Source organism: Camellia sinensis, chromosome 7, assembly GCF_055761805.1.
Source record: "Camellia sinensis isolate YWXY chromosome 7, ASM5576180v1, whole genome shotgun sequence".
In the NCBI taxonomy this organism is placed as follows: domain Eukaryota; kingdom Viridiplantae; phylum Streptophyta; class Magnoliopsida; order Ericales; family Theaceae; genus Camellia; species Camellia sinensis.
The window spans coordinates 195,334,697-195,361,552 of NC_138967.1; the positions used below are offsets into that span (position 1 = coordinate 195,334,697).

Sequence of the window (26,856 nt, forward strand, 5' to 3'; positions counted from 1 at the left end):
AATCAAAGATTAACCTTCCAAACAAAAAATTAATATTTTTCAATAACTAAAAAAACTAGGGGAATTATTAATAAGTGATTATCAGAAAATATTTATAAAAAGTAGTAAACATTTTAAATATTAATAATTAAAATTAGGGTAAATTATAAATACACCCTCTGAGGTTTGCTTAAAATACGAATTACCCCATGTGGTTTGAAAAATTACAAATACCTCTCTACCAGAATTTTTTATTTAACATAATTAATTGAAAAAGTGAAATTTCTAATTGTTCACCTATATAATAATCTGAATTATTAATTGAAATAAATTTTTAACATTATTAAAAATTGTTAATTAATTTGATGATTTATTAATAAAATGACTTATTTGTTATGAAATTATAAAGGAAAATTTAATTTATTAAAAAATCCATTTTCAAGTGTTTGTATCCCAATCAGTCCCTAAGATATTCTTATATTCTAATAAGTCTTATTATTTGGACATTTAATCTATCAAACCCTAATTCTCGTATTTAAAGTATTTTATAGACATTTCTACCCTTACAAATATTTTTTAAACGGTTTGCAATTTGGTAATGTGAATGTTCACATTGATATGTTAACATTCACATTGATAGCGTGAATATTTGCATTGACGATGTGAATATTCATATTGATGGTATGAACATTCACATCACGAAACATTCACAATGTAAATATGAATATTATTATGGGTATTTTGATAATTATGTCACCCATAAGATTTATTGGAATATGCGAAAATAATGTGAATTAAATGGAATATAAGTAGGTGAAAAGGGATTTATGAAAAAGTGACCCAATTAGAAACCTTAGAAGGTATAATGTAATTTCTAGAACCACATGGGATACTTTACTATTTAAATAAACATCAGAGGGTGTGTATGTAATGTACCCTTGAAACTATGAACATTTTCACTAATGTGTAATAATTTTTGAAAACCTCTCTTGCTTAGTAATTTCCCCAAAAAACTATGTCACAATAAAATTTACATTGACAAGTTATATTATCAATTAAAAATGTATGCTACAAAATATGATTATAAAAACTTAATTAGTAATTAATTTTGCATCATTTAAAAAAAATTAAAATATGCAAAATTAAAATATATGTTTAAAAGTTTAAAACTGATTGGGCTGCCCTTTGAAACAAAATTATTAGGTGTGTTTGGTAACATTTACGTTTTCAGTTTATATTTACAAAAGTTTTATAAACTGGTTTTTGTTTATTTTTAGAAAAACATAAACTACAAACACGTTTGGTAATTAATAAAATGTTTAAAAAATTTTAAAAATATAAAAAAGAATGAGAAATGGCAAGTGGCGACAAGTGGTGGTGGAAGACGGTGGTAGAAAGTGGTGACAGTGGGTGGTGGGTAGCTGGTGGTGGTGGGTAGTGGCGGGTGGGTGGTGGTGGTGGTGGTGGTGGTGGTAGTGGCGGGTGGTGGTGGCAGGTGGGTGGCGGATGGCTGGTGGTGGTGGGTGAGTGGGTGACAATGGTGGGTGGTGATGGTGGGTGGTGATGGTGGGTGGGTGGGTGACGGTGGCGGGTAGTGGGTGGTGGTAGGTGGGTGGTGGGTGGCGGATGACAGGTAGTGGTGGGTGGTGAGTGGTGATGGTGGATGGGTGGGTGACGGTGGCGGGTGGTGGGTGGTGGTGATAGCGGGTGGGTGGTGGTGGTGGGTGGGTGACGATGGCGGGTGGTAAGTGGTAGCGAGTGGGTGGCGGCGGTGGCGGTGGTGGGTGGTGAGTTGTAGGTGGTGGTGGTGGTGGGTGGGTGGCGGGTGGATGGTGGGTGATGGTGGTGGTGGTGGTGGTGGCGGGTGGTGGTGGTGGTGGGTGGGTGACGATGGCGGGTGGTAAGTGGTAGCGAGTGGGTGGTGGCGGTGGCGGTGGTGGGTGGTGAGTTGTAGGTGGTGGTGGTGGTGGTGGGTGGGTGGCGGGTGGATGGTGGGTGATGGTGGTGGTCGTGGTGGTGGCGGGTGGTGGTGGCGGGTGTGTGACAGGTGGGTGGTGGTGGTGGGTGGTTGGTAGTGGCAGGTGGGTAGTGAGTGGTAGTGGCAAGTAGGTGGCAGGCGGTGGATGATAGTGGCGGGTGGATGGTAGGTGGGCGGTGAGTGGTGGTGGTGGTGGTGGCGAGGGGTGGTGAGTGGTGGCGAGTGAGTGGCAGGTGGGTGGTATTGGCGAGTGGTGGCTGGTGGTGGCAGGTGGGTAGTGAGTGGTGATGGTAGGTGGTGGTGGCGGAAGACAGTGGTGGAAAATGGTGGCGGGTGGTGGCCAGTGTTGGGTGGTAAAAAAAAAAAACTCAAAACTCAAAACGGAAACACATTTTTTGTGTTTTCATTTTTGGCCAAATTTATAAACTGAGACCGCTGATTTATACATCAAAAATTTTACCAAACAAATTTTTATTTGAGTTTTTTAAATTTTTATAAATATAAATAGAAAATTAAAAATGTAAGTGTTACCAAACGACACGTAATTTTGTAACATAGGTGACATTATGTGAGGCTATTAACAAGTAAAAATTACAAAAGCATTGAATTATTTATTATATTATAAAAGTAACTAAAATTTAATAATTTTTGAAAACCTCTCTTGCTTAGTAATTTTACCAAAAAACTAAGGCCCCGTTTGGGAACATGCTAATTTAGTAATTTTTTAGCTATTTGGCTAAAAAGGTAGGTAAAAAAAACTTATATGTTTGGGATAACTTTTTGGTTAATTACGAAAAGATGTGCAGAAAGTAGAGAGAAAAGAGAATTTTTGACTTTTTAGTATGAGTTGTTGACTTTTTGACTAAAAATGTAACTTTTTGACTTTTTGGCTAAAACAGTAAGTCCCCAAACGGGGCCTAAGTCACAATAAAATTTACATTGACAAGTTATATTAGCAATTAAAAATATATGCTGCAAAATATGATTATAAAAACTGTAATTAGTAATTAATTTTGCATCATTTAAAAAAATGAAAACATGCAAAATTAAAATATATGTTTAAATGTCAGGAATTTCAAATTCCGATTAAAAGGTTTAAAACTTTGAAATAAAATTATTAAGTAATTTTGTAACACTAGGTGACATTATGTGAGGCTATTAACAAGTAAAATTTACAAAAACATTGAATTATATATTATCTTATAAAAGTAAGTAAAATTGAATGTCTTGTACAAATTTTGGTACATAATTTGTTAAAATCATTGCATGAAATTCATGAATAATAACAAAGGATACTCTAGTGTAAGTGTTTGCAATTCAACTAAAAAATTATATATATATATATATATATATGTATTTTTATTTTTAGTGTTTTAAAAAAAAAATTGTGATCAAATTTATTTTTTTGAAAGATTTAATAAAATAAAAAGCAAAAAAAGCTTAATTTTTTATTTATTTATTTATTACTTTTAGTAGAACAAAGTTTTTAAATTTTTTAAAAAATCACTCCAAACAAAAGAAAGAAAGAATGAAAAAAAAAAATCTAAAAAACAATAATAAAATAATAAAAAGAGTAAATTATATTTTGTCCATTTTATGTTTGGCCTTTTTCTCATTTTAGCTCTTAAAGTTTGTTTTTTCCTATTTTAATCATTTATTTTTTAATTTTTTTTCACTTTGCTCTTACAAATAACTATATTTGAAATTAGATAGAAAATGTCACAATAGTTGACATATAATATAAACAAAATATTATTATATTTTAATTTAAATTTACATGAGAGATGTGAGTCATATATAATAAAATATTTTTATATTACATAACTATCAATATATCATTTTATGTTTAAATTTTTATGTTTAAATTTTAATAAAATTAATTTGAGAAGTAAAATAAAAAATTTAAAATATAAAAAGTCAAAGTAAAAAAAATAAATTTTAAAGATCCAAATAAGAAAGTAGTCAAAACAATAAAAACGCAAAATAAAATATAATGGTATTTTGTGAAATTGGTAAAATTTTTTGACTTTTTTTATAATTTTTTTATTTATATAAAAAATAAAAAAATGGTATAATTTAAAAAAATTAAAAAATTAATTTTTTAGGAGCTTGTCAAAACGGCCATAGGTGGGGTCCGTTGGTGGTAGTAATTAAGGGCTATTTTGAAAAGTTGACTTTTAATCATTTTTTTAGTTTGTAGTAAAAGTTAAAAGTTGATTTTTTTGTCTTTTTTTTTTCATTTAGAAAGTTGATTTTTAGTCAACGGTGTAATTACAATTTTATCCTCATGGGTCAAAATATGTTACATAGGTAAAGTTGTAAATATTTTAAATAAATGGGGATAATTTGATCATTTTATTATAATTTAATATCATAAACAAACATTAATAAAAAAAGTCAAAAGTCACTTTTTACCAACTTCTCAAATCATTTATTAAAAAAAACCAAAAACTTAGTTAAAAAAAAAAAAATCACTTTTTACCATCTTTCCAAAATAAGTATAAATCGCGCAAACAGGCGAGTCGGTGGTGTGTTCATCGTGTACCCTCCCTCAATCCTCGATTGTATAATAAGATAAATACTAGCCAGACAAGGACCAAAAAAAACAACCCAGAGGTGCGCAGAGAGAGATTGGTCTGATTGCTCTGATTATACTATACACACATATACATACACCATCAGTACACATATAGAGGTCGAGTACTCGAAATCGAATTAAAGAAGAAGAAGAAGAAGAAGAAGAAGAGAGCTGTGAATTGAGAGAGAGAGAGAGATGGCGATGCGAGACCTTGTGACTGGTGGTGCGGCTTGTGCTGTTCCTGGCTCATCTTCTTCCTCAAACCCCTTCGGTGCTTTAGCCAACAAAATTATCGGTTCTTCTACCAACCAGGTCTCTCTCTCTCTCTCTCTCTCTAAGCAGATAATTGTTTTGAAATTTGTCCAAGTGATGTTATTGTACATGGCATTTCTGGCCGAAGAAATGATTTTTTTTTTTTTTTTTGTGCTGATTCTGGTTCTATATCGTTTTGGTAATCTGGTGAAGTTACAATTGTTCTCCAATGATGGAATTTTGTGCTTCTCTTCAAAAAATTATCTACTAATTTGTTGGGGTTTGCTTAGATTTTATTTGGTTGGGCCAAATTAGAACAAATTTTACTCCCAAATGGAATTCTAAAACTGTTATCCAAAGTAAATCTAGTGATGGGCTTGTTTTGGTTTTAGATTAGTTTGTTGTGGCTGCAATGAAGTCTAATGGTGAATTCTGATAAGCTAGGGTTTCTATGTTTAGGTGTGTGGGATATGGACAGTAGTAGCAATTCTTGGACTAGGTTATTTGGTGTTTAGTTTTTGTATAGTCTAGGGTATGTGCATTCATGTAGTTTTTCTTTTTATACAAAGCTTGATTACCTTTAAAAAAAAAGTTATCCAAAAAGTGAACTTGATTATGAGCTTTAAGTCAACGACGGTTGTGGAAATATATGCACTTGATTATGGAGAATGCTACTTTTTCTCTACATTCATTTCATGTTCTATATCAAAATCAATATCCAGTATAATTTTTTGAAAGCATTAAGTGGTGTGAAGTGCAAATAAGTTCTATTTTACAAGATGTATTATGTATTATATCAGTGCTTCAGGATTTTCTAGTATTGGTCTGTTAGTGTTTGCTGCATCTGTAGTTTTTGATACTCATTCTTATTGCATGTGGACTATATTAAAGTTGGAAAGGCTGAAGGAGATTCCTACGCTAACAACCACGACTCCTGATGGTAGTTTTTACCCGGGAGCTAATGAGCCATTAACTATGCTCCCGGGATCAGACTTTGATCATCAGATGCAGCCTAATGGCCAGGTTTTTGATCTTGTTCTTTGGTGAATTTTCTTACTGGATTCATTGGATTACTCTCATCAATATTCATTTATGCCAGGTCGCACAATTTTTCCAGCGCTTCCGCCCTGCAGATGAGGGTAGACTTGATGGTGTTTGGGATGAGATGCACAATCCTCAACCAGACAGTCTGAGCAACTTGCCTGTGATGGTGCACCCAATAGGAGTTAATACTCGGCCTCAATCAGATTTGGAAGGTAAACTTGAGCCCTCTCTAGTTTTGAGTGAACTTCAGATGTGAATGGTAGAGTCTGTCTTGCATTTCCGGACTAGAGAAGTTTATAGTTATCTTGCTTCTCAGATTCTGGCATGACCGCTTTAAGAATATGAGCAGTCTTTATTGCGTTTCTGGTTGAAAAGGTTTCCCACTTAATGGTCCTGATGATTTAATTTTCATTTTTAGTTTATTGTGTGAGAATGTTGTCATTTTTTGGGTGGAGAAAATTGAGAATGTTTGTGGATTTGTGAAATTAAGTTCTTATTACTTCAATTCTTTGTAAATGATTGATCATTTTTTTATGAGAGCATTGTGCTGAAGTCAATGAACCACGTGAAACACTTGTGTTTGGAGTGATTGTTTGTTTTTGTTGTGGTTTGTTGAGCATTTGTACATTGTCTAGAATTTATTATTTCCTTGGTCATTAGGATTTTAGTCAAATTGAAAAGAAGTTGGTTGTATAGATGCTTTTATGTGGTTTGTTTGACATTTTCATGACTTCAAAAATTATTTTATTTTCTTTATATCCAACTCCAATTCTAACTTGAACAGCTACATAATTTAGTTATTAGCAAGTAAATGTAGTCTTCAAATTCTCAGAGGTCAAGCCTGTAAGTAATTTGATGGAAGAAAATGATTTTAGTTAGAATGTAAAATGAAGGAATTTAGGATTGGGATTTAGGAGGAAGAACAAGAAGAAGAAGAAGAAGAAGAAAGAGTAATTTTATATATGTTGAATAATCATTGTTTCTCAACTTTACATAAGCCAAATATATATACAAGTCCTAACATAGCAATATGACCATCGTACCTCAACTTATGTAAATATTAACAAGAGAACAAAAGAATAAAAATAAGTATTCTAACACTCTCCCTCAAGTTGGAGCATAGAGATCGAACATGCCCATCTTGACGGATAAACGATGAAACGAAGACTGAGCCAACGACTTGGTTAGAATATCACCCAATTGATCTGCAGAACGAACATAAGGAGTCACAAGTTGCTTGCGGAGTAAGATATCACGAATAAAATGGCAATCAACTTCTATATGTTTGGTGCGTTCATGAAACACTTGATTATTGGTAGTGAAGATAGCAGCCTGATTGTCACAAGAGATGCTCAAAGGAGTGGGAACAGAAAAGCCAAAATCTTGGAGAAAAGACTGAATCCAAAGCATCTCAGAAGCAGTATGAGCCATGGCACGATACTCAGCCTCGGCATTAGACCGAGCAACAACAGTCTGTTTCTTGCTACGCCAAGTAACAAGATTACCACCAACAAGGGACAATAGCTCGAGGTGGAACGTTGGTCAATCTTATCATTAGCCCAATCAGCATCACTAAAGCCAGTGACAGACATAGAGGAAGCTGGGCGATAGAGCAAACCCCGACTTGGAGCACTCTTCAAGTATTGCAAGATATGACACACAGCCACAAAATGGGGTTGGCAGGGAGCATGCATAAACTAACTGACCACACCTATGGCATAGGTAATATCGGGACGAGTGACAGTGAGATAGATTAACTTCTCAGCCAACCGACAATAACGACCAATATTGAGAAATAAGTCTCCAGTGTCACCATCAAGCTTGGCACTAGAATCCATGGGAGTATCACTGGGGCGAGTGCCTAGGAGGCCAGTCTCAGTAAGAAGAGCAAGAACATACTTCCGTTGAGAAAGAAACAAGCCCTGAGAAGAGCGGGCAACTTTAATTCCAAGAAAATACCGAAGATGGCCTAAATCTTTAGTGTGAAATTGTTGTCCTAAATACTGCTTCAAATTAGCAATACCATTGGAGTCACTCTCTGAAATGATGATGTCATCCACATAGACAATAAGAACAGTGCTCCCAGTAGATGAGTGGTGAACAAAAACAAAGTGATCAAAGGTGGAACGGGAAAATCCATAGGCAAGCACAACAACACTGAAGCGATTAAACCAAGCACGAGAGGACTGCTTAAGACCAAGGCCTTCTACAATCGGCAAACAAGATGCTCCTGGCCGGGAACAACATAGCCAGTGGGCTAATCCATATAGACCTCCTCTTGGAGATCACCCTGAAGAAAGACATTCTTGATATCAAGTTGGTATAAAGGCCAAGACTTGTTAACCGTGACAGAGAGAAGAATCCGAACAGAGTTCAGACGAGCCACAGGAGAGAAGGTCTCCAAGTAATCAACACCATAGGTCTGGGTGTAGCCTTTAGCTACTAAGCGAGCCTTAAGTTGCTTAACAATTCCATCGGGAAAATACTTAACAGTATAAATCCAACGATAACCCATAATAGATTTGCTAGACGGCAAAAGGTTAAGTTCTCACGTCTGATTCTGATAAAGAGCAAGCATTTCCTCATCCATGGCATGTTTCCAACCAGAGATAGACATAGCCTGCTGATAGGAGCGGGGAATGGAAATACTAGACAAGCTACAAGCAAAAGAGTGAAAACCAGGAGAGAGGCGATTATAAGAATCGAAAGTAGCAATAGGATGTTGAGTGCAAGTTTGTTTATCTTTGTGGAGTGTAATAGGAAGGCCATCAGATGGCATATCAGTAGGTGGAACAGGGACCTTAGACGAAGGAGATGAACTGGTCGGGCCATAAGACACAATGCGATGAGGTTAAGACCGTTGATAAACCTGCAACGGAGGGGTAGAAGTGAGAGGAGAGGTAGAGGATATAGGAGTGGATATGGAAGGGGCATAAGTGGAAAGAGTAGGAGTGAGAGAGGCTGACTCCCCCATACGATAAGAGAGAAGACCTGTGGATAATTGTTGGCCAGAGGAAGAAAAAAACGGAGTAGACTAAAAAAAGGTAACATCAGCACTGACAAAGTAGCGACGACTCAAGATGATAGCAGCGATACCCTTTCTGAGTGCATAGCCTAAGAACACACACTTGTGTGCTCTAGGAGATAACTTATCTAAACCAGGGTCAAGAACATGAACAAAGGCCACACAACCAAAAGTGTGAGGAGGCAAGGGAAAAGGAGATGGTGTGGGATATAACAGAGATTAGGGAGATTGGTGGACAATACTAGAGGGCATGCGATTGATAAGCAAACAAGTGGTGAGAACTACATCGCCCCAAAACTGTTTGGGGACATGCATATTAAACATTAGTGTGCAAGCAACATCTAACAAATGACGGTATTTTCGCTCTGCAACACCATTTTGAGGGGATGTATGAGAACAACTAGTTTGATAGATAATACCATGAGTATCACAAAAGGTACTTACAATAGATTACACATATTCTAAGGTATTATTAGACCGAAATATCTTAATACGTTTGCTAAATTGAGTAAAGATTTTATTATAAAACTTAGAGATTATGGAAGGCAAATCAAATCTTTGTTTCATTAAAAACAACCAAGTCATCCGAGAGTAATCATCCACAAAAATAACAAAATAAAAGAAACCATTTACAATGCGAGTTCTAGAAGTACGCCAAGTATCTGTATGGACAAGAGCAAACGACTCAGACACACAGCTAACACCACGACTAGGAAAAGAACTACGGTGATGCTTCCCAAATTGACAGGCTTCACACTCAATCTAAGAAACATGACTCAAACCCGGAACAACTAACTTGAGCTTGGCCAAGGAGGGATGACCCAAGCGAAAATGCCACTGAAGAGGAGATACAGTAGCACTCAACAGAGCAGATGGAGGATGAGGAGAGGTCTTAGTGTCCAAAAAGTATAAGCCATCCTTCTCATGCCCTGAATCAATCATCCTCTTGGTCTGGAGGTCCTGAAAAACATATGAAGTAAGAGAAAATGTTATCGAACAGTGGAGAGCTTGAGTCAATTGGCTAACAGAAAGCAAATTAAATGGAAACTTAGGAACATAAAGAGCAGAGGGTAAGGAAAGGGATGGAGTGGGATGAAGAGGACCTTGATCACAAACAGGTCTAGAAGATCCATCAACAAGTATAATTGTATAATCAACAGGTCAAAGAGTATAAAAAAGAGAGGAATTACCAGAAACATGGGAACTAGCTTTAGAGTCTAGGAGCCAAGGCTGAGAGGACTTAGCCACACATGAAATATTACCTGAACTAGCCATAGTAGCAGTAGAGGATAAAGGTAGACTAGGCTGGAGATACTGGACAAGAGCGGTAAGCTCATTATTCTGAGTAATGAGTGTCTCATGTGAATCAACCGGGGAAGCAACAGAACCAGTGGAAAGCAAGGATGACTGTGGGATGGAATATCAATAACCTGATGGACATGGTTAGGTTTGCCATACTTCTGCCGGCACTAAGGTTCAGTATGACTTTGGTAACCACAACGAGTACACTTGCGATCACCACGTGTGCGAGAACTAGGTCCACTACTACCTCCACTCCTGAAACCACCACGGGAGCCACCACTACGAGAACCAGCCACACGAGAACCCTGTGAATCAGAATAAGAGCCTCGTTGACCAGATGTGCCAAGAAAACCCCCTCAAGTAGACCCACGATCAACACTACTTGAGACTAATGCAGAAGATGACAAGGCAGAGAATCTGGAGGTGGATTGTGCCTGTCCCAAAGAAGAACATAATAGCTGAGAATAGGCATTAGCAGCAGAAGGTAAAGTCTCACTGGCAAGAATCTGATCCTTGAACCCCCTGCAATTCTGGAATTAAGCTAGAGAGTAAAGAAGCCATTATGAACTCCTTCCAATGTTGCTTCTGTTTATTCACATTAGTAGTGAAGGGTTGATACTGCAATAACTGATCCCACAAGGTCTTGAGACTACTATAATAATCAGAAAGGGACCGGCCAGATTGGCGCATAGCAAAAATCTGCTCACATTGCTCATAGACCTGAGAGACATTGCTCTGATTCGAAAAGGAGTCAGCAAGGGAGTCCCAAATTTCCTTAGAGGCATCACAAAATTCCATTGTAGTAGCAACCTGTAGTTCTAAGCTATTCCAGATCTAACCCATAACATGGGAATCCTCACTACACTAATCATCATAAGCTTTGTCGTCAGTGGCAGGACGAAGTTCGTTAATGAAGCGGGATTTTTTCTTACCACGTAAGAAAATTTTTATAGCATGAGCCCAAGCTAAATAATTGGCACCATTCAACTTCTTGGTAGTAATAGATTTGGGCATGTCATCATCTTTACTCACAGCCATTGCCTTAGTCTCAATTTCAGCCATGACAATCAATCACACAAAATACTCAACACAAGAGTATGAAAGCAGCAAAATTCTTGCAAATAGAAATTATCCACACCAATCAGCACTCACAGCCATGAGTATAGCCATGGAAATAGTTCAATCAACAAGAATCCAAGATTATAGAGGCATGAGTCGAAAACCTATGTCTACCAAACAGATTTGGACGCAAATTCAACCAAAAATAGCAACCCACCAACACAAATCAACACTTTAAGATCAACCAGACCTTGTTAAATAATTTCTAGCCCCTATATAGTAAGTTTCAGTGGGTAGAGGCTAGAGAATAACACTGCCAACTATGCATAAGAGTCCAAAATTGAATCAAAGATCAACCCAATAGTAGTAAATCAACAAAACAATAGCAAATAACACTGAAAGAGGGAGTTTCGGCTCCCAGAGATAGGATTCCAGCAAGTAGATTCAGCAAAAAACAGCCCTAAGAGCAGATTTGAAAAACAGTCTAAAAAAACTTGAAATACTTTCAAAAGTCGAAAACTCATATCAGGGATGATCAAAAAATTCCATAAAAATCACCATAAATATCAGGGGGCAATTTCGAGTCTAGGGATGAAGGACCCGTCCGTACAGTGCTTATGTCATGCTGACGTCATCGTATGGATGATGGCACTAGCACGTCTCGGTCACCTCAAATCGATCTCCTCAAATCGATCTCCGGAGTCTGTAGAAACCTTTCTGAATTAGAATAGATTGCTCTGATATCAAGTTAGAATGTGAAATGAAGGAATTTAGGGTTGTGATTTAGAAAGAAGAATAAGAAGAAGAAAGAGTAATTTTATATATGTTGAATACTCATTGTTTCTCAACTTTACATTAGCCAAATATATATACAAACTCTAACATAGCAATATGACCATCGTACCCTCAACTTACGTAAATATTAACAAGAGAACAAAAGAACAAAAATAAGTGTTCTAACAATTTTACTAGCTGAGATTGTTGACCTTTAATTAATTTGATATTTTGTTATTGCTACCGGAAAATGATTGTGTGCAACCTAGGGCATTGGTTCTATAAGATTTTCATTTTTCTGTTTCATCCTGTGTTCTAGGGCCACCGCAAAGAGTGTTGTCAAGTTTTCTGCATTCATTTGTTAATAGCGGCCGAGGTGGTATTCCATTACATCCTACTCCACTCCCAGTATTGGGGTTGTCTGAAGGTGACAAGAAATGCATACGTGATCGCAGCAGCATCATGGCTCGGCACATTTTTGCTGATAAGAGTGAAGACTTCATCAATTCACAGGTTGGTGCATATGCTTAGTCTAAAAATCTGCATGCTTTTTCATCATATGGAATCAGTTGGATTCTCGGTTTCTTTTTCTTTCTATCTTTGTTATGTTATGTTCTGCTTGAAATCATTGCGTTCATAGTTTCATGAACTTTAAGAACCATGAGAAATTAGTCTTCATGAATCTCAAGCATTAATTGGAATTTGTATGTCCCAAGGTTGTGTGCCAGATGCAAATTTCTAATTAATTTGTCTATTAACTAATCCAACTTGATATGCACTGCATCAACTACCAGTGCCACTTAGCTGTTGCCACGTAATGTTAGATTTTCAAGACCACCGTTGCACCACCACTGCAGCAACTCCTGCCAAGACTTGCTAATGTTATGTCATCCTCCTACCTCCAAATTCCTCCATGCCAGGTCCACTCCGACGACTGCACTTCTTTGATATTTTACCACACACAACCATCCATGCCTTTGTTAATCCCATAATTGTTACCTTCACAATGTATTATCATGTCATCTTTAACATGCCAGTGGTGCCTGGCACCACCTTAATCTCAAATGAACTCTGCCATAGTGACCCTAATTCTTTTGAACTATTGGAATTGACCTACTTGAAAAATAAGTCCAAACATTTTTAGGTCAAGATTTTTTTGCTTGTTGAATTATTTACTATTTTTTGTTGTCTAGTTGATTACAAGGTTACCTAACCAACCCCTAATCTGTCTATGGGCTGAGGAGATCATACTTTTGCACAGGTGAGTGTAATTCAACTAGATTTGAGGGTAGTCCATGAGACATCAAGTCCTGTATATGTGTGTCCAGACCTTCTAAGTTATTGGGATGTGAGACTCCAAGCACATGAATAGGATCTTAGAGGAGTTGGAATTCATGGATTTGGTCATTGGCGAAACCATTAATACAATTTATGTGGATACTCTGATATGCTGATGGAACATTTTTCTGATTCCTTCCTTTATCTCTGTATTTTGACTTCCTTTGCTGCTCTGTTGTTCATTGATTGGAAGTTCATTTGAATTCTGTTACTTTGTCAGGTAAATGCATTATTATCTTCTTTGGACATTGATAATGATATTCGGGCAAGGGGGCCTCTGCCTGGGAGATTTCATGAGCTGGACGAGTATTGGAATGAGTCTCAAGGTATGCTGAAACCTGGGCCTCTTCCTGCAGATGGTTGGGTTGCTGAATATGCGCAACACAGAGTACAACATGGTGACCCTAATGCTTGGGCTCAGTCATTTGAAGGACAGCATGGTGCTAATGGTTGGGCTTCTGAATTTGAGCATGTAAGGAAGTTATATATAAGTAGTATATAGGATTTGCAGTGGTGGTACCATCTTTTTTAGTTGATATTGAATTGAATATTTTACTATCATTTGGTATTAGAACCGTCTTAACTGTTAGGTTGGTTAAAGGTCAAGTCAGAGCTGCATATTGAATTAAATGTGTGGCAACAGGCCAGTAAAACTTGTATCACTTTCCAAATCTGTATAAGGAACCTTGTTGGGTTCTCAATTTTGGGGACATTCCAGGACAGGGAATTATGTTGAACACATATTATTGTGGAAAAGTTACAATTATTTAATTCTCTTTTTCCAAGTTTTAATCTCCCAGTTTAGGAATCCTCTCCCATTTTTGCTGCATTAATGTCCTTTTGTCCATTATTCAGTTATCCTAATGTGTTCCTAAATTGTTCTGAAGCGTTCCTTATCTGATTGAATTTTCTTTTCTCACATATGTAGCTGTCGGTCTAATTTATCATATAATTGGATAAATTGCATGCTAACATATTTGCTACTTGTATGTTGTGGTATAAATTATACGGAAGTCTAATGGTATTTGTTTGTTTTTTACAGGAACAATCTCAGATTGCATCATTAAATCCAATGGGAGGTGCAAATATCTCAAACTTAGCTGCCATGGAGCAGACTCGTATGCTAGCACACACATTAGCTCAGAATAATGACCCTAAATTCCAGGTTGTATGCTGTTTTTTTGACATTTGTTCTCATAAATGATCACATGGTGGGCTTGTGCTTTTATGTTTTGTTGTTTGTGTTGTCCTGGACGTGTGTTGATATAAAAGGTTTTCAGAATCAAAGCTGGTTTTTGTGAAGAATTAATTTGCACGTCTATGTAAATAATAGGACCCAGTACTTACTGAACTTGATATTCTGAGGGAGTTTCACTCATAATGAGCTTGCCGACTCAGTCATAATCTACGGAACAGTTTTGAACTTTTAAAGATTCACCCATTCATCTCAAGCAGGGAATGTAGGATATTTAGATCTAGCACTCATTTTTTATGGCATGGTTCACATTTTACTGATTATTAAATCCCCAGATAAATATATATCTGTCTGATGAATTGTTAGTTAATTTTAGCAATAAGATGCCATATCACTGGGAAAAAAAAATAGCAGCTGCTGGTTAAAAAAAATAAAAATTTTAGGACTAAAAGAATTATCCCAAGAAATATTACAGCGGTCACAAAAAAATGGCCAAACTTTTGTAATGAAGCTTGATTAAGACATGAGTTATACATGTGTGTATTTATATATATGTATATTCTTTTAATCAAATAAGAGAATACACAGATTACTTTTTGTAAGTAGGCCAAAAAACTCGTAATTGGTAATTGAAATGGTCAAGCATAGGAAAGGCTGCTATGCATGACTTCTTCATTGTTTATAACATCAAAAACAAAAAATTATATGCATTGCTTTGTTTCCATTTTATCAATACTCATCACATTTTGGGGGCATACAGAATTCAAAGTTTCTTCAATTTGTGTCGAAGATGAGTCGTGGTGAAATTTTTATTGAGGATAATCAAGTCAAGCCAACTGCAGTATCTGCACCTGGGGATTGGGCAACAGAATATCAACAGCAGCATGATGGAGGTCATGCATGGGCTGACCAGTTCGTGCATGATAAGGCAAGTATAAATAATTGGCCAATATTTAAATTGTATTTATAAAAAATATAAGCAATTGACAAACATGTGAAGCGTTAGACTCGGCTTTACTTATTGACTACATGTTATTATCAGTGGATATTCTTGGAGTTTTGGTCTGACTAAGTTTTTCATTGTCGAGTCACCTATTATTTGCCATCAATACCGTGTTAGGATACTTTCAGGCTTTCAGCTCACTTTGCCATTCTGTTCCACCTAAAACCTAAACAAGAACCCATTCACATCCCTGTCTGGAAATTAAAATCGAAAGAAATAATAAAAATTTATTGTTTAATTTCGCTCAAGTTGTGAGTCTCTTGGTAAATCATTGCTTTCATTTGAAAAAAAATGATGTCATTTCTTTCAAAGGGTGAGGAATCATTTGTGCGATCAAGATCGTTCTTTTGATGACTAGTTTGCATTAGAAGACAAGAAAAAAAGGTTTTCAGAGAACTTGAGGGAAGTGGGTTGTCATCTAAGGAAACTTGGTGCTGAAATGAAGAAGTTCAAAAATTAATCAAAACAAGAAGAAATTGTCACAAGCGATACATGCATGTAGGAAAAATGAAAACTTTGAAAGTGATAGTGCCTCTAAAGGTAAGGATTTTTATGTGGTCTTTGGCTCACGGGAAAATCATTACTAATAATATTTTTCAAAAGAGGAGACACCATCACTTCCTTTCTCCTCAATGGTGGATAATGTGTAGTAGTGAGGAATATTTGGATAACTTATTCCTGCATTGTCAAGTGGCTTTGGATCTTTGGCATCAACTCTTTTGTATGGTTGATATCCCATGGGTGGTACTGGGCATGTGTGCGCACATGAAATATTTACATTTTTGCTAGACTGTTGTTTGTGGTGTTCACTCATTAAGTCAAAGTATGGTTGTAGGAATGGGCAGTGTAGTGATAAAGCATGGGGTTCCTTTGATGTGGTTGTGGAAAGGTTTCTTTGTATTGGAGTAAATTTCAGAAGATATTTGATTTCAAGTGAGGAATGGTGATGACGTTTTCTTTGTTAGTGACGGCTCTCTGCTGGATGCCTTTCTTCTCATGTTTGCTATTTCTGGCTCCCAGGAATCGTCGAGGTGGTTTAGTCTCTTAGGTCTAGAATCTTCACTATAGATAATTTGAGATGGACAAAGTAAGTGATTGTGAGTTGGTGTTGTAAGAATTTATGTATTATTGATTGATGTCTTGATTGATAGATTACAAGATTCATAAATTACAATTCCTATACAATCTATATATAGAAGAAAATGTGGTAGTAGGTGTAGTGGAGGTGATAGTGGGTTAGGTGAAGTGGAGTGTGTAGTGGAGTAGAGGTAGGTGAAGTGGAGTGTGTAGTGGAGTAGGTGAAGGTAATGTGGTAGTAGGTGTAGTGGAGGTGATAGTGGGTTAGGTGAAGTGGAGTGTGTAGTGGAGTAGAGGTAGGTGAAGTGGAGTGTGTAGTGGAGTAGGTGAAGGTAAAGATGGGAAATTCTAACAGCCCCCCGCAAACTCAAGGAGGAGAGAAACTAACCAACTTGAGTTTGGAGAGAGTAACAAAACAAGAAAATACATAAAAATAAAAAAGGATAGGAGACACTGTATGGTCGTGTCAGACCGTTGGTGAAGACACTGTATGGGGTGTCAGAACGTTGTAGAGGACACTGTATGGTGGTGTCAGACCGATGTAGAAGACAGTTTATGGGGTCATGTCGGACCGTTGTAGAAGACAATGTTGTGACAGTTTACGGAGTCTTGCTGGACCCTTGTAGAAACTAACCGGAATCAATGTCGGGACAGTTTACAGAGTCTTGTCGGACCCATAAAGGAGCTAACCGGAATCAATGTCGGGACAGTTTACAGAGTCTTGTCGGACCCATAAAGGAGCTAACCGGAATCAATGTCGGGACAGTTTACAGAGTCTTGTCGGACACTTGTAAAAACTAACCGGAATCAATGTCGGGACAGTTTACAGAGTCTTGTCGGACTCTTAAAAAGTTGCACCCTCAAAAGGTGTGCCAAATTTTGTCAAAAGGCGTGCCATCAAAAGGCGTGCCCAATTCATCAAAAGGCGTGCCATCAAAAGGCGTGCCATCAAAAGGCGTGTCCACTTTGTCAAAAGATGTGCCATGAAAAGGCGTGCCAGTTTGTCGGGCGGCAAGAGGCGCGCGATACGCGTGGCTGCCTCGGCTATTTAACCAAGACGAAGGCTGAGGCTGAGGCATACCATTCTGAAACCTCTAAAACCAACCCTTCGCTGAAAAAACTCTGCCTCTGCGGAGAGAGAAACTGTGGAACACTTTGTTGCCATTCTGTCACCAACCCTTCCGAACATTACCAGTCTGAAATTGCTATTTCGCTGAAACACTTAGCAACCCAAAAACATGGCCTCTTCTTCCCGTCCAGCTACCCAGAACCTGCTCACGCTCTTTCCAGAACTGAACGAGCCCACAAGAGAAATAACTGATGCGGTGGCCAGTGAACCTCAACCAAACACCTCTGGTTTTGCTCCATTGAACTTTCCGATGCGGTCGGTGGAGCAAAAAATGGCGGTGCAAACTGATATTGAGGCTAATCAGTATACTCTGAAGTCATGCGTGGAAACCATGACGGCGGTCACAAATTTGTCGAACCGGCTGCAGAGTAGGACAAATGAGGTGCAGCATTTAAATTCCCAGCTGGCTCTGCTCCAACGCATGTATAAGGATGCGCGAGCAGAGATAAGTGTGCTGAAAGCAGAAAATAAGGAGCTGAAGCGGAAGGCCACTGTGATGTTCCGATTTGGAGGTCCGCCGTATGCTGCAGTGGAGGAGTATGGAGGAGTGAACGTGCTCGGCAGCGTAGGAAACACGGAGGCAGCACCGTCAAGGGCCGCCCAGGACGGAGGAAAGAAGAAGAGATCTGCAGCAGAGTAGAGAAGAAAAATCCCACTGTGGGTGTTGGGTGTGTTATGGTGGTTTTTTTTTTTTTTTTTTTTTTTTTTTTTTTTTTCCGTGTAAAATTATGATCGGGGTTGATCCTGACATGAATAAAATAAGTGTGTTTGGCAAACTCGAATGGTAGGTGTGGTAAGGCAGAAAAATCAACTGGAATGAATTTTTTTTTTTTTTTTTTTTTTTTTTTTTGTGAAAATAATAATAATAATAATAATAATAATAATAATATTAATATGGAAATCATGGAGTGGGCGGTGGTACAAAAATATTGTGTAGAAAAAGAGGGAGATGGTGGAAAAGAGAGGCCACTCATGTTATTAAAATAAATTAAGGAATTAAAAAAAGTGATATTGGTTTTGTTTTCAAAAAGATGGATTAAAATAAATATAAAAAAAGAAAAAGAAAGTGGAGACCATGATGAAAGGTGGGAACAAGTGTGCTGGTGCTGTGTTGTAATGGTCAGAAAGAGAGATAAGAAAATAAAATAAAATAAATTTCAAGGTGCTGTGTTGTAATGGCATTGAAATATCCACCATCATAAAGAGTATCAGTGGTGCTGCATATGTTTATGAGCATTATTTGAGGCCTTTCTTTCTTAACCCACAGCAGACTGTTAACGTCTAGTATGTCCCAAGGAAGAAGGACATCTTCAGTAAGCCAGATGACATTCTAACTGCTGCTGAGAAGTACATAGAAGAACATGGCCCGGAAGCATTTGAGAAGCTTGTTAGCAAGGATAGGGAAACCAAGTTCAGGAGTAGCAATTACACGTATTTTGATGAGGACCACAGCTATTGAGCCTTGTTTGGCTGAGGGAAACACCTTTTTTCCGCTGCTGTTAGGAGTATCTTTCCGGTGGAGAAGCTGCTATGGACTATTTGGGGAGAGTGATGTCGAAAGCCGGAGCCTTGGATCTCGCCACCGGCGTCGGCGGAAAGATCGAGAAAGACGATGTTCTCTCCGCTGTCCAGAAGTATGAGCAGTATCACGGCTACTATGATGCCGAGAGAGAATGAGATGTTATGAAGATATGATGAGGAGGTAGGTATGTAGTAGATAATTCTAGCGGACTAGGTTGAGGTCCGGCGGGCGGCCAAGGCGAGGTTGCCGCCCGCCGGTGAAGCGAAAAAATATTAAATTCTTAACCTTGCTCTGATACCATGTAAGAATTTATGTATTATTGATTGATGTCTTGATTGATAGATTACAAGATTCATAAATTACAATTCCTATACAATCTATATATAGAAGAAAATGTGGTAGTAGGTGTAGTGGAGGTGATAGTGGGTTAGGTGAAGTGGAGTGTGTAGTGGAGTAGAGGTAGGTGAAGTGGAGTGTGTAGTGGAGTAGGTGAAGGTAATGTGGTAGTAGGTGTAGTGGAGGTGATAGTGGGTTAGGTGAAGTGGAGTGTGTAGTGGAGTAGAGGTAGGTGAAGTGGAGTGTGTAGTGGAGTAGGTGAAGGTAAAGATGGGAAATTCTAACAGGTGTTGTATGTGTAAATTGAACAGTTAATTAGTGCACCATCTCGTTATCTGCTGCCAAGTGACGAGGGAACTTTGGAAACTTTGGACTTCAGTTGCATCTTCTTTTGTGGTTTGGTGGGCATTCCCCAATGGAGTGGTTGAACTTCTTAATAGTTGGCAGAGAGCTAGAGTGGGGAAGAGGAGGAAGAAGCTTCGGATTTTTATTCCTTTATGCCATGTGTTGATTTTCTTTATAAATTTTACTTATAAATTTTTTCCCGCACTGTTGACTTCTTTATTTATCCTAATCCTCATGGTTAATCTGTACCATTAATAGTTAGTGAGGTTGCTCTAGATAAGCAGTTTTCTATGTTCTTTTTGCTCCTAAATTAGTCAGTATTATCGTTGATTTTGTATCCAGTAAAAAATATCTCAGCCTAAATGCTTTGTGGTTTTCAGCTTTCTCATGGACCAGATGGGTGGGCAAATGAGTTTGCTGCTGAACGTGAGCTACATGGGTCAATCGATGATCAGTGGGTCAATGAATTTTCGAAGTTGAATGTTCAGGACTGGGCGGACGAATTTGGGCGTCAGGTTGGCGAAGGGGCATTGGGGGAGAGTTCTACTGATAACTGGGCAAATGCATACGATGAGTAAGTCCACCTGACTTGAAATGAGAGATTGAAGGGATCATTTAGTGCTTCAATTTTTTTTAAACTAGTTGATTATGTTCTGTTTGAAATTTTGAGGCTGCTTGAAACAACCAGAGCAATTGTGTCCTATCATCTGATTGATTCTCTTCAAATTGGTCATGATGATATCCTATATTTTGTTTGCTAATTGCCACAATTTCGAAAAAGGAGCACTGTGTATGCCTTCTAACTTGAGTAGTTATGCCGCAAAAGTGGGTTATAAGAAATCATTTGATACTTTGTTATTTATCAATCCTTTATTGTTCCTATATATTCTTTTAGCTTTTTACTACTTGGCCATATCCTATTGGGAAATTTGGTATGCCTCTTGAAGCAATTATGGGCAATTGCTTGCAGTCAACCAATTGATTCTCTTAAAATTGGTTGTGATCATATTCTGTATTTTGTTCATTACAGCTTTACACAAAAGGAGCATGCTTCAAGCTTGAGTAGCAATGAGTGAGGTTATTAGTTTGGATGCTATCTTCCTTAGGATGAAGACATTTATTGATCCACATAGAAACCCTTCATATGCTGATTTTAAAAAATATATTTTTCTTTATTTGTTTATTTAATTTGGAAAAGATTCAAGTGTTAATGAATGGTGAATTCACTAGTTTTGTGAGTCACAATTCACAAAACAGAATCAAACTACTTATTTCTTTTTCTTTTTCTTTTTCCTTTTTTTTTTCTTTTCTTTTCCTGTTTTTTTCCCCTTTGGCCTCTATTCTCTAATTATTTTCTTGTAAGGAATTGAAATGTCTTTGGGTCCTTTGAAAAGTGTTACCATCCATTTCCCCATCACTATGAGCTTTTGCCAGGCTGTTGATCTTCCTTCGTATTTCTTTTCTTTGTTGCAATAATATTCTATCTGATTGTGTTGCACTATTGATTTTATCACAAATCCTGACATTGTCAGCAACAGTTCACATTTATTTTTACTGAAATAAGTATCTTGTGAATTATGATGTTGGGTTATATGCTTGAGAAGACTTTTTGTTGACTCTATTTATTTTTATTTGTTACTAAAGGTCCAAATTCTGCTCTGAGTTTTATCTTTTTGTTGTTGCATGAAACATTTGGGGAATCAATGGATAGTTACTTGAACGAACAAGTAGCTTCCAAGCAACGATCAGACACTTCGAGGGGGGTCTATGAGTTCTCTGATATGAATCCTTATGTTGGTCGCCCCAATCCATTGAAAGAAGGTCAGGAGCTGTTTCGCAAAGGGCTTTTGAGTGAAGCTGTACTTGCTTTTGAGGCTGAAGTTCTTAAAAACCCTGACAATGCTGAAGGTTGGAGGTTACTTGGAATGGCCCATGCTGAGAATGACGATGACCAACAGGTTGGAATAATTATTGCACACTATTTTCTGAATGTCCTTCCTTGCATATGGTGGTCTTAAATCTTTTACGCATCTTCTCCTTAAGCACTAACTAGCAGTCGCACGGGATTTGTGAAGTTCAATAGCTATGTTAAAAATTGTTTCTCGATTTTAATGTATGAAATACATAAAATATTTTTATTTAAAATTAATTTACATAAATTTGGTGTCCTTTTAGTTTTGGTTTTTTACATTTTTTTATGTATATATAGTAGTTGTACTCAACTCCATTCTCTGAACAAAACCCTGAAGAGTAATGTGTATAGAGTGCAGTTGGAACCTGCATATCATCCATTAAAATCAAGCTGAAATTCCTTAGGTTTTAATTTTGATCTTGATTTTGGATATTGGAGCAATGATTCCCTAATTTTGTGATGGAAAATTTCTGTCACAGGCTATTGCAGCCATGATGCGTGCACAGGAGGTTGATCCAACAAACCTGGAAGTGCTTCTTGCTCTCGGCGTGAGTCATACGAATGGTTAGTGGTTGCTTCTCTTTGTGCACAAAAATTGGAGTTTGTAACTGCAAATATATTCAGCTAATCCTAATATTAGTCACTATGTTTCTAGTTGAACTTTTATGATGTTTAGTCCGTGGTTGAATTTAGTGTTCCGTCAAACATTTCAAGTTTCTGGGAGTAATTATTGTGCAAAAAATTCACAATGTCTAGAGCCAGTGAGAGACCCAATTTAACTAGTATCATCAACACTATGATGGGCAATCATTTTTTTTTGGGGGGTGAAATTTCAGAGTTGGAACAACCGGCTGCATTGAAGTACTTGTATAGTTGGCTACGCCATCATCCAAAGTATGGGACGCTTGCCCAACCAGAGATGTCTGATTCTCTGTATTATGCGGATGTACGTATTTATTTTACCAAATTTAAACACCAAACTCTTTTGTCAGCTGTACAATGTACACCACCACTGGAGACACATGTCTAGTTGCTTTTGTTATTCATCTGAGAATCAGTACTTTGTTTGTGTATGGCATACAGGTTGCTAGATTATTCAATGATGCTGCGCAAATGTCACCCGAGGATGCGGATGTACACATAGTACTTGGTGTATTGTTTAACTTATCCAGAGAATATGACAAAGCCATTGCATCCTTTAAGACTGCTCTGGTACTCAAGCCACGAGATTACTCTCTTTGGAACAAGCTCGGTGCAACACAAGCTAACAGTGTTCAGAGTGCTGATGCAATAGAGGCTTATCAACAGGTACTCCTTATTTAATGAGAGTACTCACTCTTAAGAGCCTTTTGGATACCACGCTAAGATGAAACAAAAATCAGGCCATTTATTATTTTTACGTTCCTCCTTAAATGACTATTCATTGAGCTTCCAGATTCACATGTTGTTAAACATTGTACAACTATTGCAAGTTCCATCTCTCGGATTACTGAAATCTTACCTAAAGTTGAGCTTGAAACCTCTTCTCAGTTTCAGATTTCCTTGCAGCTCCTGATATTTTGATGCTGAGTTAGTTTTTAATTATGCTATGTCAATGACATCTGTTACTTTGAGGGTACTTTACTCTCATCCTAAAATGTATGAGTAAAAAATTCGCTTGGTTTGGATGTTAACCTATCATGGCTCGCAAGCTGAACACTGTAATGTGGTTAATTGTCTTTAACTTGTGTCTAGGAGTGGGACCCATTCAATAAATGCACATGGGACCCATTCACTTGTGTTTAGGAGTGAGAAAGAAAGATAAGAAATGGGATTTATATGTAGCATTTTCCAATAATTATACAGAGCAACAAAAAATCAAAAACAAGACACTGTAGTTATGATTGCGTCTTCTACTGCCTCAGTATTTCTGCAATAGTGCACGTGTGCAACTATGTTTGACTTGTTTGTGATCAAATTTCCACGTTTCTTTTCTGGCGTGTAACACATTCAATTTCTTGCTACTTATGCTATTTTATTACTGGTTTCTCAGGCACTAGATTTGAAGCCTAATTATGTTCGTGCATGGGCTAACATGGGTATCAGTTATGCCAATCAGGTTCTTTCCCGTGCTTTCTTTTCATGCAGAATACTATATCTGGCTTTCATTGCTAAAAGCTTAAAAAACAATGTGATGTCCTCCTTTTGTTCTTTTTACCTATTTGGGTGTGGGGTGTTGGTAATATGAGGTTTCTTTTAGAAGCATTTATATACTATTTTGAGATTACTGTTAGTTGAATAAAGCCAGTGGCACTGCATGGTTTTTACAACACGTCCTTTAACAGCTATAAATCCACTTTTAGAGTCCAGTTGGATAGATGGATTTTAAATCAAGGGGTTTGAGGTTGAATTTTATAAAAATATTAAAGAGTTAGCTATATAGGTGGATGAAAAAACTAGAGAAGAAGATTAGTTGAGATAGAAGAGATGCATTTTAGTAGGGTATGAATAGTACAAAAGAAAAGAGAGATAAAATAAAGATCTTTATATTTGTGGAACATGAAATCATGTCATTGTGTTCACTTGGTATTTGAACAAGAAAACCTATCATTCCACTTGGAATATTTTCTTTTGTTGAATATGTTAACATTGTTTTTCTTTTTGCATTTAGGGTATGTATGAAGAGTCCATCCGTTACTATGTCCGTGCTCTTGCAATGAATCCAAAGGCAGATAATGCCTGGCAATATTTGAGAATTTCTCTAAGGTACACCCATCAAAGAAAATCTCTCTCATTGCTCCAATGCAATTCAACTATGTCTCATGTTTCTCAACCATCTTTTTCGTATTTGCAGCTGTGCTTCTCGGGATGACATGGTGAAAGCTTGTGACTCCCGGAATCTTGATATTCTCCAGAAAGAGTTCCCACTTTGATCTGCATTCATTTGTTTGGGATATTGATGAATAATAGGCTCTGCTTTTGAGATCTGGTCCGGGTTTGCTGCACCTTGAATCTTGATCCCTCACTGGAAAATTTCCCGGTTTCTAGATTAAGTGTGGCCAAGCTTGACCTCTAAAATTTATTTTGAATTTCTTGTATAATTGAGCTCCCACTGGTGTGGCTGTTCAAGATTTATTGTAAGGGCACGATACAAAAAGGAGCAAAATAAATTGTAGCAATACAGAAGTGGGATGAATGGGAGCTATTTAATATGGAACTTGAAATCTCTCTCTCTCTCTGTTTTTTTGTTTTTGGTCTCGTTGGGAAGTGCATTTGCATAATTACTTTTGTATTATTGCTTGCTCGCTGGTGTTTAGATTTACATTTTAATAAACTCATACCTCCCTGAGGAAGAATCAATCAAAATAAGGTACTAGATTTTATGAAGTATGCTGGAATTCACACTTAATGAAAAATATTTTTCTGTTGATTTTTATTTTTTATTGTACCAAACATCAAAAAATACGGAAAATGTCTTTCGCTTAAATAATCAGAGTGCTAGCTCACATTATTTTTTTCATTTGGATATTAATTATTGAATAAAAATCAGTAGTGTGAATATTAATTATCGGAATTGTTATTCTAGAGTTTATATTGGAATGAAAAATTAGAATAAACAGAGAAACATGTTTTATATGATAGAAACTCAGCGATTTTGATAATAAAATGCAAAAATGTTTTTAAATGCCTTAAAATAAATTATTTTGAGTTATTTTGGCTTCTTTTTCTTTTCATTTTTCCTTTTTTTTTTTTTTTTTTTTTTGGCAATACAAAATAAAACTTAAATTTTAAAAATTTATTTTTCTTACCATTTCTCTTCATTTATCTCTATTTTCATCTCCATAATCATGTAATTTTGTAAATAAATAATGTGAAATATAGTTAGCATTTGGTAGAGTTTTAGAATTATGATTTGAGAATAGAATTGTATTTTGAGTTTGTGAGATTTGGAATTATGATTTGAGTGTAGAAAATTTGTTTTGAAATGAGTTTTGAATTGAGTTTGAAATTTTTTATGTAACATATGATATTTGATTCAAAAATTTACAATTCATAACCAAACACGTACTCCAAAATTCTATTCAAAACTCATAAAAAATTTAAAAAATATTTTTTTATTTAAAATATAAAAATAACAGGTACCAATTACTCTAAAAAATTTATAAAAAAAAATAGCAATTTTCCGATCAACCGACCGGACAACTGGATATGCCAAATTTCAAAATTCATAACCCCACTTGGAACAAGTTTTTAAAAGTAAGTGTGAAATTAATTTTTAAAAATTGCATCCAAACACCACACTCAAATATAAGGGTGAAGTCATGATTAGAACTCCATACCAAACATATTTCAAATTTTTTGTTTTTTAAAATTTATTACAATAAGATCTCATTAACGAATGAGTTTACCATATACTTTAACCCTTCAATTTTAAAAAAAAACATCACTTTTACTTTCTAAAATAGAGACATTCGAACTATTTTAATAATTGAAAAGGAAAAAAATATACAAATTTTGAAAAGATAAATTATAAATGGGATTTTTATTAAGAAATCCATTTTAGAGTTGTTGTAACCTATTAGGTCCACAAAAGATTATTATAGCCAGATTAGTCATACGTACTTATCTTTTTATTCCATGAGGTCCATTTTACTAATTTTATATTTTTAAATAGACTATTACGCCCTTATATATAGTGTTAATACACATACCACATTTCTTTTTTTTTTTTGTTTATTCTGTTTTGGTAGTTTTTATCTTCATGCTTTTGATCATTCTTCTAATTCAGATGGATACGTTTCTATTTTGCTTGCTCGTTTCAAGGCTTTAATGTGCTAGGGTTTCATTGTTGCTGTTGTAGTATGGTTCTGTGATTTTGAAGTGAAGACAACGGATTGGACGGTGTTCGGTTGTGACATTTTCTGGAGTATAGCTAGTTAAAATCAGTTGATTTCGAATTACAAGACGAGTGTAGGATTTCATGATTAAGGTTAGTATCATTTTGGTTATGAATACATGTTCAGTTTAT

The 26,856-nt window shown here is 36.6% G+C and overlaps 1 protein-coding gene across 1 annotated transcript; it reads left to right on the forward strand.

Moving 5' to 3' along the window:
* Positions 1-4,420: 4,420 nt before the first annotated feature.
* On the forward strand, positions 4,421-25,051 carry PEX5 (peroxin 5). The gene is made up of 15 exons (XM_028241243.2): positions 4,421-4,847; positions 5,679-5,810; positions 5,887-6,043; positions 12,311-12,504; positions 13,550-13,801; positions 14,372-14,494; positions 15,285-15,452; positions 20,317-20,510; positions 21,648-21,894; positions 22,328-22,412; positions 22,685-22,794; positions 22,932-23,156; positions 23,881-23,946; positions 24,499-24,593; positions 24,682-25,051. Exons 1-15 carry the CDS (start codon positions 4,731-4,733, stop codon positions 24,758-24,760), a joined length of 2,244 nt encoding a protein of 747 aa, XP_028097044.2. The 5' UTR covers positions 4,421-4,730; the 3' UTR covers positions 24,761-25,051.
* The last annotated feature ends 1,805 nt before the right edge of the window (positions 25,052-26,856 follow it).

Bases quoted from the DNA above. Each gene is read 5' to 3' on its own strand.
- PEX5 (XM_028241243.2), top strand. From the start codon at position 4,731: ATGGCGATGCGAGACCTTGTGACTGGTGGTGCGGCTTGTGCTGTTCCT. The intron at 4,848-5,678 runs GTCTCTCTCTCT...ACTATATTAAAG, and splicing joins TCGGTTCTTCTACCAACCAG to TTGGAAAGGCTGAAGGAGAT. The intron at 15,453-20,316 runs GCAAGTATAAAT...TGTGGTTTTCAG, and splicing joins ACCAGTTCGTGCATGATAAG to CTTTCTCATGGACCAGATGG.